The sequence below is a fragment of the Mesoplodon mirus genome (genome assembly GCF_964341445.2).
Source record: "Mesoplodon mirus genome assembly, chromosome: 10".
Taxonomy (NCBI): Eukaryota; Metazoa; Chordata; class Mammalia; order Artiodactyla; family Ziphiidae; genus Mesoplodon; species Mesoplodon mirus.
The window spans coordinates 50813279-50831642 of NC_138986.1; the positions used below are offsets into that span (position 1 = coordinate 50813279).

The 18364-nt window shown below is 36.2% G+C and overlaps 1 protein-coding gene across 4 annotated transcripts in view; it reads right to left on the minus strand.

Moving 5' to 3' along the window:
• Positions 1-18364, minus strand: part of AFG1L (AFG1 like ATPase) — a 229655-nt gene that overhangs the window by 98951 nt on the left and 112340 nt on the right. For all 4 annotated transcript variants that reach the window (XM_082633942.1, XM_082633941.1, XM_082633940.1 and 1 more), the window contains one exon: positions 8327-8385. In XM_082633942.1, the coding sequence (XP_082490068.1) occupies positions 8327-8385 (59 nt within the window). The remainder of the gene's footprint in view (positions 1-8326; positions 8386-18364) is intronic.

The following is an 18364-nucleotide window of genomic DNA, read 5'->3' on the forward strand; positions in this document are numbered from 1 at the left end:
TAAGGTGGATTCTTTACCACTGGACCACCAGGAAAGTCCCTAATTTCTTTTAAAATATAACAAAGTGTTATCTGAAAAAAAATCTCCCATTTCCTGAGATAATTCTTCTTCTAAAGCATATTCTTCAAGTGCTTTTACTTGTGGGTTCATGCCTACCTCTCCCATCTGCTCCTGATGCTTCCTTCTTATGCCTGCCATTTCATCTTTTTAACAGTCTCTATACATGGGACCCATGTTCAGTCCATTTTGCTTTTTGCTGATTTCTCAGTTTTGAATATGGATAGTCTTATCCAGGTCTGCTGATTTTCTAGGAAGGGTGGGGAAAAATTTACCTACTTAAAAATGTTTTTTATTATAAAAATAATACAGTATCATTCCAGAAATCTTTGAAAGGTCTAAAAGAGATAATTTAAATCATCTATAATCTTATTATTCAGAAATAAGTTCTCTTTACGTTTTGGGATATTTATTTCCACTATTTTCCATGTATGTATATTACTTCCATAGTTGAGAGAGTAATATACTCCTACATCGTATTTTTTTCACTCATATTATCCATGAACATTATTCTACATTATCACGTGTTTTGAAAATGTCATTCTAAATAACTAGCATATCCCCTCATGTGACTACACCATCTTTTACTTAACAAATCCTCTAAACATGGGAGAGAAAGACATGCCCATCACTGCTTTTCTTTTTTATAGTTAACCTATTTATATTTTTGTATCTATGGAAAAATATGGCCCTGAGCTCCCAAATTACAAAAAACAAAAAAAAATCCTGCATTATTCTTCTTTACAACTAAAAACTAAGAAAGAGACTAATGCTTTTGACCAAGGCAGGGTAGCTGAAACTCATTTTTGCCCTCCTGCCATAAATCACTAAAACACTGGATAAAACATGTGAAACATCTGATGTCAGACATAACACAATGGGTAGCAAAGGACAGCAATCCCTGAGATGTGGGAAGTAAATTAGGCAAGCAAGTATTATATTTCCCCTGACTTTCCATCTAGAGGCAATTTCTAGACTTCAGCACAGCAGTCTAAATGAGCTGAGGAGACAATATCAGGGTTTTGGAAAGCTGAGGCAGTTGCAATTTGTATGGTACAGTTCAGTAAGGAGGAAGTTATACAGAGAAAGAGCTGCAGATAATCTACATAGAAAAGGTCTGTAATCTTTAGTTGAATGTAAAATCGCACATGTATATGATGAAACTTGACAAGACTGGGCGGAGAACAATCCACACAAAGCTGGGAGATGTAAGCATTCTGAACAGCCAGAGTAGAGAGACTTCAGTGAACACTAAGAGGGGGGATTCAGTAGAGAACCTATAAGGGTCACATCCAGATGAAGGGTTAAAATATAGTCCTAGAGTAAAGGTTACACTAGACACGATAACAAATTTTAAAAACAAGCCTCAGAAGGATCAGGATGACCTGCAAGAAAAAACCACTTGCCAATAAAAGTCAACAGTCTTAAAGGAAATAACAGAGACTCAGTGCAATAATCACAATGTCCATCATCCCATCACAAATTACTAAACTTGCAAAGAAGCAGGAAAATAGGACCCACAACCAGGAAAAAAAAAAATCAGACCATAGAAACAAAATCAGAAATGACAAGAGATGATAGAATTAGCAGACAAGAACTTTTAATAAACTGACTTCTGCTTTTGGGAAGACAGAGTAGCTGGACATTTCCCTGTTCCTCCTGCTATGTACATTTTAAAATCCTGGAAATTATATATAAAACAAACATAAGAAAACACTGAATAGTAGAAAGAAAGAAAAACAGTGAAGGACCTCAAGACCTGAATAACAATAGAATGGTGAGTTCTCTAGTCTTCTTTTGACTCATATATCTCAGACTTAGAAGTGAAGAAGCCGGCGACCCAGAAGTGCCAACTGACACAGACAAATGAGGCTCCAACAAAAGCCTGCTCTCTTTAGCCAAAGGACTAGGAAAATGGCAGTGTAACAAGAAAGAAAACTTTTAGACGATAACAGTTCTACTGCAGCAAACACCACAGAAAACTGTGGTGCCACCTCCACCCATTCTAGCAAAGGCTGAAGGGAGCCTTGAATTAAAATCTCACAAGGATGTAATGAGGCCCACGAACACTCCTGCCAGGCTAATGTCAAAGAAGGAAGGCCAGGGACTTCCCTGGAGGTCCAGTGGTTCAGACTTTGCACTTCCAGTGCAGGGGATGCGGGTTCAATCCCTTGTTGGGGAACTTAGGTCCCACATATGCCACGCGATGAGGCAAAAAAAAAAAAAAAAAAAAGAGATGGAAGGCCACGTAGGGAGCTGGAACTTTCATCCCTGCCAGTCAATAATGAGCATCCTCTCCATCCCCACAATGTCAGTGGAAATTAAACCCCTCCATCAGCAGTAACATGGAGTACCCTTGCCTCCGGTGTCAATAGGCTGAATAGGGAACCCAGACGTCTACCTATGTCTGGCAGTAACAAGGCAGTGCCTCTCCTCCTTCCAGAAGAGTGTCCAAATAGCCAGTTGAAACAGAAAGTTTAAATAAGATCCACAAAGAAGATATACAAATGGCCAAGAAGCACAGGAAAAGATGCTCGATATCACTAATCATTTAAGAAATGCAAATCAAAACACAATGAAGGGGACTTACCTGATGGCGCAGTGGTTAAGAATCCGCCTGCCAATGCAGGGGACACGGGTTCAAGCCCTGGTCCGGGAAGATCCCACATGCTGCGGAGCAACTAAGCACATGTACCACAACTAGTGAGCCTGTGCTCTAGAGCCTGTGAGCCGCAACTACTGAACCTGCACGCCACAACTACTGAAGCTCGTGCACCCTAGAGCCCACGCACCGCAACTACTCAGCCCACGCACCACAACTACTGAAGCCAACAGATGAACGGATAAACAAAATTGGTATAAACATATAATGGAATATTAGCCTTAAAAGGGAATGGAGTTCTAACTCTTGCTACAGTGTGGATGAATCTTTTTTTTTTTTTTTTTTTTTTTTTTTTTGCGGTATGCGGGCCTCTCACTGTTGTGGCCTCTCCCGTTGCGGAGCACAGGCTCCGGACGCGCAGGCCCAGCGGCCATGGCTCACGGGCCCAGCCGCTCCGCGGCATATGGGATCCTCCCAGACCGGGGCACGAACCCGTATCCCCTGCATCGGCAGGCGGACTCTCAACCACTGCGCCACCAGGGAGGCCCGAATGGAGGTAGTCTTTTTTTTTTTTTTTTTTTTTTGCGGTACGCGGGCCTCTCACTGTTGTGGCCTCTCCCGTTGCGGAGCACAGGCTCCGGACGCGCAGGCCCAGCGGCCATGGCTCACGGGCCCAGCCGCTCCGCGGCATATGGGATCCTCCCAGACCGGGGCACGAACCCGTATCCCCTGCATCGGCAGGCGGACTCTCAACCACTGCGCCACCAGGGAGGCCCATTGGATGAATCTTGAAGTCCTTATGCTAAATGAAATAGGCCAGACAAAAAAGGACAAATATTATATGATTCTACTTATATAAGGTACCTAGAAATGACAAATTCACAGGGACAGAAAGTAGAAAGGTGGTTACCAGGATCTGGGGGAGGGGAAGAGTAGGGAGTGATTATTTAAAGAGTACAGGGTTTCAGTTTGGGAAGATGAAAAAGTTCCAGAGATGCATGGTGGTGATGGTTGCTCAACAATGTGAATGTACTTAATGCCACTGAACTGTACATTTAAAATGGTTAAAGTGGTAAATCTTATGTTATGCATATTTTACCACAATAAAATATCAATTAACAAATATAAGGTTCAAAGTCTCATGACATATTATTAAATTGTCCAAGTTTCAGTTGAAAATCACTCATACCAAAAACCACAAAGAACTCAAACAGAATATAAAAAGACAATCAAATGCCAACATCAAGATGACAGAGATGTTAGAATTATCTGATAAACATTGGAAAGCAGGGTTTCCCCGGTGGCACAGTGGTTAAGAATCCGCCTGCCAATGCAGGGGACATGGGTTCAAGCCCTGGTCCGGGAAGATCCCACGTGCCACGGAGCAACTAAGCCTGTGTGCCACAACTACTGAGCCTGAGCTCTAGGGCCCGCAAGCCACAACTACTGAGCCCACGTGCCACAGCTACTGAACCCGTGTGCCTAGAGCCCATGCTCCACAACAAGAGAAGCCACTGCAATGAGAAGCCCGCACACCGCAACAGAAGAGTAGCCCTTGCTCACCACAACTAGAGGAAGCCCGTGCACAGCAACAAAGACCCAACGCAGCCTAAATAAATAAATAAATAAATAAATAAATAAATAAATAAATATATTTTAAAAAAAGATTTGAAAGCAGACATGATAAAAATGCTTATCAGGAAATAATGACTATGCTTGAAACAAGGAGAATTACTCCTTCATAATAAAAAATAACTTTTAAAAGTTCCATTCAGAAGCAATATTGAATCATTTTAAATCTGTATGCAACTTACAATAGAGCCTCCAAATATGTAAGGTCAATGACAGAATTATAAGAGAAATGGATAAATTCACAGTTATAGTGGGAGATGTTTTCCATAAGCCTCTCAATAACTGATGTGAAAAATATATAAGAATAATGATTTGAACAGCATAATCAACAAACCTATTGATAACTTAATGGGTATTATATGTATCACACAATAACTGGAGAGTACTCATTATTTTCAAGAATGCTGAGAATATTTACAAAAATTATGCACATATTGGGCCATAAAGCAAGTTTCAACAAATTTGAAAGAACTGAAGTCACAAAGGGCACATTCTCTGACCACAATGCAATTAAGCATTTATTAAGAAAACAGTAACAAAAGGATAACTAGAAAATTCTCATATGTTTGAAAATTAAGAACTAGACTTCTAGGGGCTTCCCTGGTGGCGCAGTGGTTGAGAGTCCGCCTGCCGATGCAGGGGACACGGGTTCGTGCCCCGATCCCGGAAGATCCCACATGCCGCAGAGCGGCTGGGCCCGCGAGCCATGGCTGCGGAGCCTGTGCTCCGCAACGGGAGAGGCCACAGCAGTGAGAGGCCCGTGTACAGAAAAAAAAAAAAAAAAAAAAGAACTAGACTTCTAGATAATTCATGGGTTAAAGAAGAAATCACAATGGAAATTAGAAAACACTTTGAACTTGAGAGTAGAAATACTAAATATCAAAACTTCATGGATGCAGCTATTCAGAGGGAAATAAATAGCCTTAACTGCATTTAAGAAAGAAGGTTAAAATGAGATAAAAATTAATCTCAGTAAATTTTTAAAAAGAACAGCAAAATAAACTCAAAGAAAGTACAAGAAAAAAACAGGAAACTCCCTACTTAAAAGGCAGTAAAAAGTACATGTAAGAGTTTTCTGTTTTGTTTTCCTTTGCTTTCTACAAGCGGTTTCTAGAGGAAATGTACCTGATCGTTTCCTATATCCGTTCTAGTCCTATGGCTTCTTTTCTTTTTTTATAAATTGTGGTAAAATACACATAACATAAAATTTATCATTTTAACCATTTTTAAGTGTATAATTCAATGGCATTAAGTACATTCACAATGTTATGCAACCATCACCATTATCCGTTTCCAGAACTTTTCATCATCCTAAACAGAGACTCTGCACCCATGAAACAATAACTCCCTATTCCTCTTTCCTCCCAGCCCCTGGTAACCTCTATTTTACTTTCTGTCTCTATCAATTTGCCTTTCCTAGGTACCTCATATAAGTGGAATCATATAATATTTGTCCTTTTGTGCCTGGCTTATCTCACCTAACATGTTTTCAAGGTTTATCCATAAAGTATCACATCAGAATTTCACTCCTTTTTATGTCAGAACAATATTTCATTATATGAATATATTATATTTTGTTTATTCATCTGTTGATGGACCTATGGCTTGTATTATTTTTAATATTTATTTATTTATTTATTTGGCTGCATCAGGTCTTAGTTGCAGCACGCAGGATCTTCATTGTGGTGTGCAGGCTTCTCTCTAGTTGTGGCGCCTGGGCTCTAAAGCGTGCGGGCTTAGTTGCCCCGCAGCATGTGGGATCTTAGTTCCCCGACCAGGGATTGAACCTGTGTCCCCTGCATTGGAAGGCGGACTCTTAACCACTGGACCACCAGGGAAGTCCAAGACCTATGGCTTTTAATAACATATTAGTCCTCCTCATCATTCTTACTATCTTATGAAAATACTGTTCATTAATAGCTTACATAAGTTTTTGGTCATTTTGCAATACTCCAAGCAACAAATCACAAATTCTTGTGGTGAATTACAAACTTGTTATCACTCAGTTTACAGAGGAAAATGTAAGGCAGAAAAAGGATTTTACACTGTACTTTTCCCCAAAATAAATTTCTATCTTGTTTATAATCTCTTTTTATTAAACTAAGATCCTCTATTTGTTTTAAGTCTATCTTAAAACAAAGTTTTGATATTTAGTATTTCCACTTCTACTATACATGTCTCTCAGCTGGGCCAAAATGAAAGAGTAACACTAGCATGTGTGAATAGGTAAAATGAATACGAAGCAACTTTGCCTTACAAGGGAAACTTCGTATGCCCACCAAAAAAGCTCCAGGGAAACCAGCTCTAGTGTACATTTCATCAGACTGATGTTTTGTTACATGTGAAAAGTCTTTTAAATAAATGAGACATTTTAGATATTTTCTCATCCAATCTGGTATTTAGTTTCCTGGAAATTTCAGTTCATATTTAATTTCAAATTGTGTATTATCTCAGTTCTTGTTGGATCTCAAATCAGATTATTCATCTCTTTGGTTTTTCTTCCTCTTTAACAAAAAATTAAGGGTGGGAAAGGGAAAGGAAATTAAATTCAATCTGGTCAATTTAGTTGTTTATTAGTAATGCTATTATATGTTAAAGTATGACAAATAACTGACCAAAAAATAAGGTTTGGGGTTAAAAAAAGTACAACTACAAAGTTCCCTGAGAATCTTTTAGCTTGTTTCATTTGTGAGCCATCTCTTTATATTTTGTGTATTTTATGCTACATGAAGAAACTATTTTTAGCATCTATTTTTCTTAGCTTCCCTGTTTATATTTTGGTATCTACATACACCACATTACTTTGGATTCCTGGCGTGGAGAAGACATTGCAAATCTACCTTCTCCTCAAATGTAAAACATGAATACAAAGGGGAAAAAATTACTAACAGCATAAATCTTCAAAAAGTACTTTTTCCTCCATCTGAAACCATCTCAGAGAAACTAAAATCTTCTGGGAACCTAAAATTGGTCAAGGAAACAGATGTTTGGATAGCACAGGGAATAAAGTTTGGCACTAACAATAGCTCCAACTAAAGTATATTTCAAAAAGATTGTCTGACTGCATCTTCAGAATATGTGAATATAAAATGTTTTTACTCCTCCTTCTTGGTAAGAATTTTTGAGGTTTTAGGTCTTTAAAAAAAATACAATTCTATCCTTTCTTTAGATATGTTGTTATGGACAGGGAAAAATGTGCCTGAGAATTACAGGAATTATATTTTGGCATATATGCTTCTTTTTGGTAATTACCAAAAACATTTTGCTTTTTAGGTATCTGTGTACACAGTATATGCCCAACCAGATTATAAATGACTTGCAAGCAAGAAACACAACCTACTTAATGATTATATTATCCATTATGCCTAATGTAGCACTTTGCACATAGTAGGTTCCCAATAAATATTGGTAGAATGTAGAATTATTGAATAATCATGTAAAAAATTACTAAAATTAACAGTGAAAAAGAAGGCTACTTTATTCTTCATCATATTGTAATGAAGCCTATTTTAAACTCTATGCAGTGATGATACACACAAATATTTAAACTATTTATGTACCTCAACTTGACATAATTTCATGATAACTTGATGGCAATCACATTTAAATATATTACAATATTTTTGTAATAATGCTACTCTAAAATAGCAACTTTAATAGCTGGGAAAACATGTTAATGGCCATTAACCTGAAGGAAACAAGGAACATTAAACATTTTTTCAGAAATCAATGTATAAGTTGAAACATTCCACTATAATATTTACAATCAAACCTCAAATTAAAATTTATAAAATGCAAACTATCAAATGCTGCAGCTGGACAATAATTTAGACTATATTTTGTAATTTTTCCTGTGTACATATTGATGAATACTATATAAAAAAGACTCTTTTCTCCTTTAGAGTCTTTAACTATTACCATCGAATAACAAAATAAATTCTGCTTGAATGCAAGACCATAGCAATCCTATAAAAGCCCTTGATTATTAATCAATATGATATTAGTCAGTGAACATAAGTAACTGATTTTCCTTACCTTCAGGACAGCTATGAATGGTACAAAGTTAGCTCTTTGGAGTCCATTTTTATAGAGATCTGAAAGAAAAAATTAGTATTAGTTTTTCACTTCACCTAAATCATAATGTTAGCTTATATTTTAGCCTGGCAAATAAAGCTTTCTACTGATGAAAAAGATAAAGAAGCAAAAGAGAAGAAAAATAACCAAAACTGATCTCTATTCCGGTACTATACAAAATTTATTATATTCTTAATAACAGAAAAAATTAACAATCACAGAAAGAATATCAAAAGGCATTCAATCAAATTAGCTTTAAACTATAATAAAAAGCAAGAAAAGAATTTGGAAGATATCACGAATGATCCTAAATCAATAATTCAACATAAAAAGATCTATTTAAAAGTATTTAATATTTGAACATACAGATTCTACTGGGAAACAAATTATATTTTCTTTTTCTCATCTATAATAAAAGTTCTCAGTACAGAAGACTGTGTAACACAGTTTGCCATTTAAGAAAACACATCAACAGACAGAACTGTGCATGTATTTATATCAAGTTGATATATTTCCATTAAAGTAAATAACATTAAGGCCACTTTCCAAGAAACTACCTAAACATTAAAACTCCATTCTTAATAGACTGTAAAGTTAATGTAATTATATATCATAAACAGATAGTTTTTGTTGCCTTATAATGGTGTTTTTTATATATATGTATATGTGCCATCGTGTATGTATATTCATACGCATATACACACACATAAACACACATATCGTTAAGAATAAATAAATGGAAAGGGGAAACAAATTTTAAGCTTTGCATACTTTTTATTAATAATGGAGACTTGGAATATTCTTTTCAGGAGGTTGAATTTTTATTGCATATAAAACATTCCTTTTAAGGAACTCCCTGGCAGTTCAGCAGTTTAGGACTCTATGCTCTCACTGCCAAAGGTCCAGGTTCAATCTGTGGTCGGGGAACTAAGATCTCACAAGCCGTGTGGCACAGACTAAATAAATAAATAAATAAATAAATTAAATATTCCTTTTAAAAGTCAACTCTATAAAGTAATGAGATTTAAAAAATAAAAAAGTATAAAAATGAGAACAGTAAAAAGTTTTCCAAATTATAAAAATCACAAGTTAGTTTGTGTCTCAATTTTTCTTTTTAAGTATTGCATCATGGGATCCTTTCTATATTTCCTTGTTTAAAGAAAATTTGATAACTAAGATTTCAATAGCCACATTTACTTATGGATATAAAATATGGTCATTAGGAAACATTTATTCTCTTTAGAAAAATATTCATCATAACATCATTATAGTGAAGAAAGTATTTGCATAAGCTCTTTGGTTAATAAGGACTACAGGCTTTAAATTCAATTACACTTAAAATTTTTATTTAGTGATATTATAAAAGGTAAGATAATGCAGGCTTTAAATTCAGTTACATTTGAAATTTTTATTTAGTGATATTATAAAAGGTGAGATAATGCTAGCCAGATATTATAAAAGGTAAGATAATGCTAGCCAGGATCTCTTCAAAATGAGATCTTTTTTTCCTATAATCAATAGCTCGAATGAGTAAAATGGGTAAAATGCAGGAAATGGGTTTAAAGTTAGGTATTTTCATAGTCTTCCCTAATTACAAAGTTGCTGGGGAAGGTGCATAAAAACATTGCTATACGAAAAGAGTTGACAGCCATGATTGCCAGTAAGTGGTAAAAATCAAAAATGAAATAATTTTTTAAATACACTCAATGTTTATAGTAGCTTTATCATAATAGCTAAAATTGTAGCTTTATCTGTAACAGCCAAAAACTAGAAGCAATCCAAATGTCCATCATTAGGTGAATGGATAAACTGTGGTATATCTATATAATGAAATACTACTCAGCAATAAAAAAGATAAACTATTCATACACACAAAAAAATAGATGAATCTCAAAATAATTATATGGGGTAAAAGAGGCAAAACCCTCCTACCCCTCAAAAAAAAGAGTTCCATACTGTGTGATTCCATATATACAAAACTGTAGGAAAAGCCAACTAATCTATAATAATCTAAAGAAATCAGTTGCCTGGGAAAGGGAGGGATTAGGACAGGGATGGCAGGGAGAGATGAAAAAGGGGAGGAGGAAATTTGGGGTGAGATGGAAATGTTAATTATATTGTTGGGGTGGTGATTTCACAGATGTATATGTATGTCAGTATTTTTAAAATTGTATCCTTTAAATATGTGTCATTTATTGTATGTCAATTATGCCTCAATAAGCTCTTTGAAAATTTATTAGAGAAAAATACACAACACTAGTGAATATCAAAAAATGAAATGTTACAGAATTAAAACTAAAATATTACAGTAATGAAAGTTTATGTTAAGGTAACATTTTGGTCTTACTCACGGAATATCTTTTTTTATGGACATATAAGGCAGGCCCTGACATGTAGTTTAACAGGCATGAACCGTTCAGTAGGTTAACGACAATGAGAAATGTAAAGGCCCACTTGTAATATTCTTGATTAAAAGATTTCCACTCAGCAAAATTAAAGTAGAATAACAATGCCTTTAAGTCTTTGAGATTTAATTTTTAAAGGGTTAACTTAAAAAAAAAATCAGCCTTTACAAGGATATATAATTCAAACTTTATGCTCTGGGAAGTATTTTCTGAACAAAATTCTAAACAGAATTCATTTGGCTTGAAAACCTTTAGGTTTTTACAGGACACTTAAGTGAAAAAGGACTGTACTCATTAAATTGAAGAGTTTTTGCAATTCAAATATTAGGCAAATTATCAATACAATAGATCCATCTCCTGAAATGTTATTTAGCTACCAAAATTTTTAATATTAGTTGTTTAATATTATTTTTCTTAGACATGAAGATTTTATAGTACATTTATATCAACATTTGTCATTATTTACTAAATATTATTTTAAAATTCAACAGAAGTTCTTGCCTATTATTTTTTAATGATCTCTAAACAGAGCTAAATGAGCACTTGGCCATATAAGACAGAGTACTGGAATTATGGGACATTCTCTTTTTTATAAATTTATTTATTTATTTTTATTATTATTATTATTTTTTTGCGGTACACGGGCCTCTCACTGTTGTGGCCTCTCCCATTGAGGAGCACAGGCTCCGGACGCGCAGGCTCAGCGGCCATGGCTCACGGGCCTAGCCGCTCCGCGGCATGTCGGATCTTCCCGGACCGGGGCACGAACCCATGTCCCCTGCATCGGCAGATGGACTCTCAACCACTGCGCCACCAGGGAAGCCCTATTTTATTTTTCATTCATTTATTTTTGGCTGTGTTGGGTCTTCGTTGCTGTGGCGGGCTTTCTCTTGTTGCGGTGAGCGGGGGCTACTCTTTGTTGCAGTGCACAGGCTTCTCATTGCAGTGGCTTCTCTTGTTGTGTGCAGACAGGCTCTAGGCGCGCAGGCTTCAGTAGTTGTGGAGTGCGAGCTTCAGTAGTTGTGGCTCACAGGCTCTAGAGCACAGGCTCAGTAGTGTGGTGCACGGGCTTAGTTGCTCCGTGGCATGTGGAATCTTCCCGGACCAGGGATTGGACCCACGTCCCCTGCATTGGCAGGCAGATTCTTAACCACTGCGCCACCAGGGAAGTCCCAGGACATTCATTTTTTGAGAATGGTATAAGGACCTCTACATTCTCCACAATGAATAACTATAACAAGACTTACAGATGAAGTACATGCAAAGAGGATTTATAAAGTAATTACAAGGATCTACATAAATACTTTGGAGATGCACATGGATATGCAGATCTTTTCCTTAAAAACCCAGTGTCAAAACGACCAGGATGTCCACTTAGTTATATAAGTACATACAGATTTAGAGTGAAAAACTTTTAAGATAGGTAATTAAAAGGAGTTTTCCTATAAATTAACACAAAATAATTATATGGCTCTATGGAACCAAACTGATTTACCTTTCCAGGAGATTCTTATTTTAGTATAGATTAAAAGAAAATGGCGCCTTTAGGCCACGTAAGCAGGAAGAGCTACTTAGCTTCTTTTTAAAAATCTAACTGGAGTTCAAACAGTATTTTACTAGATGTATAGATAATACAGCTAATTAAATGTTCCCATTTGACGGTATATTACAATTTTATATTCAATTCAACATACGTTCATGAATTCCTATTATTTGTCTGCACTGAAATGAGTGCTGAAGACAAAAGATAAATAAAAGGAGGAACTAGCATTTAGAGAACACCTACTAGGAGCCAGGCAATTTGCTAGACACTGTACACAAATTACAATAATGCTGCATAGTAAATATTTCGACCTCCATTTTACAGATAAAGAAACTGATACTCAAAGTTTTTAAAATAATTTGCTGAATTCTCAGCCAGTAATTGGTATATCTAGAATTTTTGAGGAAGGTCTTTAATGAAGCTAAAACTAGTAGGCTTTTTCAGAACCATGTTGTGACCAGATGGACTTGTCACAGCCGACAGACACAACCAGATCATAACCATGATACAAGGTAAAAAGGGATACAAGGTATAAACATAATATTCAGAACACAAACTACTCATTTTACCTGGGTTCAAAGGCAGCTTTGCAGGTAACAATGGGACTAGAGCACCTTGGAAAAATAAGCGGGGTGCCACCAAGCAGAGAAGAAGGAAGCGTATCCTAGGCAGAAGAGTCAGCGCAAGATCATGACTTTACCTCTACCTTCTTTTCTAATACTATACAATCTATTGCTCAAATCCCACACTTTCTAACAAGCCTTCCTTGAATCCAGTATCGTGGACAGACTTTTAGAGTGGCCTTCCGTAATCCCAGACCTGGTCATCATAGCTTTATATGAACACTGGACAATGTTAATTTTCCACGTGTATCCTTGGCTAATGTTTTCAATGAAAACTGCTTTAGAGATGGCAGGAAGATGAAATTCTCTCCATCAATCCCATGAACAGTCCTATAAATTGAATCCATTTTTGATTCAAATAATAATTGCCAGCCTCCATTTTAGATATCCTATGCCATTTTAAATGGTGCAATCCTTTATAACAGTGATAATGGGGATCCAGGGAAATTACAGGCTCCACAGACTCTTTTTTTTTTTAAGGACCATGAAAGAGAAACTTAATAAAATGTTACATAAAACCTTCACTGCAAAAATACTACCTTATGTATTTATTTTCAGTAAAGTCAAACATCAATGAAGTAGTTTTTCACACCAAAGTTTCTTTTTATAACAGAATTCAATGAACAGAAATATCATGACTGGAGTCTTCAATGAGAAAACAGACCTTGGGTATTTTGGGGAATCCCCTGTGCACAAAGAAGACTCAAAACCAGCCAGGCAAAAAGTAGTGGCAGAAATTCGAAGTCCCCTGTTAACTTTTAGAACCAACTATTTCATTATCAAGTGTGAGAGGCTGAGGTTCAGCCAACAACAACTTTTTTTCACTTTGACTCTAAAGGTTGTCTTTGGAGTCAGAAGCCCTTACTACCAAACGGGGGTGGGGGGTGTGAGTGAATGGAATTCTTTGAGTAACTTCTTTAGAGTCCTTTAAGTTCACTGTGGTTTTTGCACTGATCTCTACAAAATTGTATGGCTGAGTCAGTGCAATCCTTAGCATCTCTCTCCATGACTCACCTTTTGCAATAATATCACACTTATTTCCTGCCACATCAACTACAAAATTAGATGGGACTTGCTGTCAAAGATCTTTTAATTCATTCCTTAATGTTGAAAATACCTCTCCTTTTTGGCATCATAAATCATTATAAATGAACATTGGTGGTAAAGCAGAAAATCATTCTTGCGTAGCTGTATCCCAGGTTAGGAATTTATGTCACTCGTTTTGGTGCTAGACAAAAGATGCCCTGTTGTTGAACTGATCTTAGGCTCAAAACTGTTTTCCACAAACAGCCACACAATACTTGATTTACCCACCACTGTAATCCCTAGTGGACAAACTCCAGCACCAAGGCCCGGGAGTCAGGGGCGCAGGACCCCTGCTGCCGTGAACTGAGGACAGAGAGGCAGAGCCCAGCACAAGCATCCTCTGGTGGGGCCAAAGGGACCGGCAGGGCCTGCCTCAGTCAATTTAATCTGACGTTAATAAGCCCACACACCAGGCTTCGTATTACTACTGTTTGTAGAATATAGCTCTTTGCATCCATTTACTTTCAATCTATATTTATATTTAAAGTATATCTCTTGATATTTTTTAATCCATCCTGATAACCTCTACCTTTTACTGGAACGTTTAGCTCATTTAACATTTAGGTCTATGATTTTTTTAAAATATTTATTTATTTATTTATTTGGGCTGCACCAGGACTTAGCTGTGGCATGCAGGATCTTCGTTGCCGTGTGCGGGATCTTTAGTTGCAGCATGCGGACTCTTAGTTGTGGCATGCATGCAGGATCTAGTTCCCCAACCAGGGATCGAACCCAGGACCCCTGCACTGGGAGCATGGAGCCTTACCCACTGGACCACCAGGGAAGTCCCTAGGTCTATGATTTTATTATTTGTTTTCTTTTTGTCTTCTCTACATTTTCTTCCTCTGTTCACCTTTTCTTGCCTTTTTTCAATTATTTGAATATATTTTAAAATTCCTTTTTGTCAACTGGCTTTTATTTTATTTCTGTTGTTCTAGGGGTTACAATATATACAGGCATACCTCATTTTACTGTGCTTTGCTTTATTGATCTTTGCTGATACTGCATTTTTCCAAATTGAAGGTTTGTGGTAACCATGTGTCATGCAAGTCCACCAGCACAATTTTTCCAACATCATTTGCTCACTTCATGTCTCTGTGTCATATTTTGGTAATTCTCGCAATATTTCAAACTTTTCCATTATTATTATATTTGTTTTGGTGATCTACAACCAGTGATTTCTGATGTTATTGAAAGCAGCTCTTTTGTCCCTTTCCTCTTTGTCCATTTCTGTTCCCCTCTAACCTTAAAAGAACCTAATTATAGGAATGAGATCATTAAGCAATTGAAACTAACTCCCGACTTATGCTCTCTTGAATATACACCGTACCTTGTCTAACTTGATTATTTTCCTAGATAAAAAGTAAGAATGAAGAATTAAGCAGTTAAAAAATTACTAGCTCTCTACACCCAACAGCCTTCTTAGCAATCCTGCAGGCAGATCACACAGGCAAGAGAACATCTGAAGAAAGAGTCAGCCAGTCTGCACTCAATGGAGAATGATGCAGAACCAAACCTCCTGCCTTGATGATTCACTGAGATTCTTCGCCTCCATTTTTCCCTTTAAAAACTGTCATGGTTGAGGAGAATCTTTGGAGTTGGTCTCTGGACACAAGTCCACCTTCTTCACAGATTGCCAGCTTTTCTGATTAAAGCACCTTTCTTTTCTACTGACGCTTGCCTCTCAAATTAATGGCTTATGAATGGCAAGCAGCCAAACCTGGGTTCGGTTACATTACTATTGCAAAAAGATTACAACTCATTGAAGACTCAGATGATGGTTTGCATTTTTTAGCAATAAAGTATTTTTTACTTAATGTGTGTAAGTTGCTTTTTTAGACATAATGCTATTGCACACTTTATAGACTACAGTATAGTGTAAACATAATGTTTAAATGCACTAGGAAACCAAAAAATTTGTGTCACTCACTTTATTGCAATATTCACTGTATTGCAGTGGTCTGGATATCTCCACACTATCTTAAAGGTATGCCTATATCCTTAACTTTTCACACTCTACTTAGAATTAATATCATACCACTTCACACACAAAAATGCAGAAACCTTCCATCCATATAAGTCCATCTAAACACCTCCCTTTATGCTATATAGGTGTCATATGGATCACATCTACACACATTATAAACCCCACAAGACAAGGGTATAATTTCTCATAAAATGATCATTTCTATTTTTAAGAAATTAAGAAGAAAAACTAGTTACTGATATTTACTCCAATATTTACCATTTCTGATGTTCATTTCTTCTTGAGGATCCAAGTGTCTGTTAATATTTCCTTTCTACCTGGAGAACTTCTTTTAGAATATCTTGTAGTGCATATCTTATGCTGACGAGTTTGTTTAGTTTTCTTTCATATCAGAATGTCTTTATTTTGTCTTTATTCTTGAAGGAAATTTTTATTTGATATAAAATTCTAGGTTGACAATTTCTTCCCCAGCATTTTAAAGATATTGTTCCACTGTCTCTGACCTCCATAGTTTCTAATGGAAATCATCAAAAGCTAATCATTGTTCCCCTGTATTTAATGTCATTTTTCTCTGGCTGCCTTCTAGATTTCCTCTTTAGCTTAGGTTTTTAGCAGTTTGACTACAATGTGCCTAAACAGTGTTTTCTTGTATTTAGTCTGCTTGCATTTAACTGAGCTTCTTGAATCTGTAAATTTATATCTTCACCCCAGATTGGGAAATTTTCAGTCATTATTTCTTCAAAAGATTTTCTGCCCATTATCTCTCCTTGCCTTCTGGGATTCCAATTAGAAATATGTTAGAAAGCTTGTTATAGCTCTACAAATTGTTAAGTCTCTGTTTCTTTACTTCTGTCATTTTCTATTCTTCACCTTGGATAATTTCAAGTTCTCTGGCTCTTTGCTCTGTTATCTCCATTCTGCTATTAAGCTCTTTAGGTTAATTTTTTTATTTAAGATACTGTCTTTTTTAGTTCTAGAATTTAAATATGGTACATTTTTTATGGTTTCTATTTCTCTGCTGATATCCCTTATCCTTTCATTCATTATGAACATATTTTCTTTACCTCATTTCCCCCAAACTTATAGTTATAGTTCTTGTTTTAAAGCCCTTGTCTGCTAATTCCAACAGCTGGGGCATACTGGGGTTGCTATCTGTTGATGGTTTTTTTCTCTTGAGAATAGGTCAATATTTCCTCATTCATCACTTTGAGATGGTATCCTGGACCTTATGGATTTTGTTTCTGAAGAGTGTTGATATTTTTGTTTTAGCAGGAAATTACCTTGGTTGGACTCAAACTATAAACTTGAATCTCAGTTCAGTACCCTATCATTAGGAAGTTTGTGGTTTGCTCTGCAAATGTATGGTTTAGAGGCCAGTCAGAGATTTGGGCAGAATTTATACACAGAACTTAAGAACTTGGGGCTATACCAATCTAATTCTCAGTGGATTCATTTTTCATTTTCCAGCAGTAATGCTTGCCCTAAACTCTGCCATCTGGTTCTTCTGGCCAGAAAGACTGTGGGTTTTCTATCAGAATTTTAGTCATCCAATGCAGCACTAACTTTACCTGTCCTAAAGCTGATAGCTATTTTTTAAAAAGAAAGAAAAAAAAAATTAAGAAAACAGGAAATTCTCTCCATTTTGGACACTCTTCCAAGTTTTGTCTCCCCTCTATAATCTTTCTGACTTTTTTTCACTCTCTAGGACCTTCAGATAGTTGTGTTACATATTTTGTTCAGAATGTATTACTGTTGTTTGCAAGAAGGTCATCTGACTAGGAGCCTACTCAGCCACATCAGAAGAAGTTTTAGTTTTTAATAGAGGAATGCAACCCATTTATATTTCCTGTCATTGACAAGGAATGCCTGATCTTGTTTCATGCTTTTTATTTATTTATTTATTTATTTATTGCTGTTTCTTCTGCTTTCTAGCTTTTGCTCTAAGAAATATTTTTACTTTGATCCCTCGTCTTTTCTAGTAATTTGAAAAGTAGAAGGTGTATCTTAAATTCTAAAATACTTGACTGTATATTACCCTAGTTATCAGTGCCACAAATAATGACACTGTCACTCAGGATCTGTAAACCCTCTCTCCAAGGGGAGCAAAATTTACAAATATATAAGCAAGCAGTAACTACAAATATTCACTTATACTCAATTCATTGTTATGATCAATTTTCTTATTTCAACCACTTCTTTTTAATAAGTTCACATTTTAAGACCTCTTTCCTCCAGAGGACTTATTTAATTTTTTAAAAATCATTTCATTCTTGGGCTTCCCTGATGTTGCAGTGGCTAAGAATCCACCTGACAATGCAGGGGACATGGGTTTGAGCCCTGGTCCAGAAAGATCCC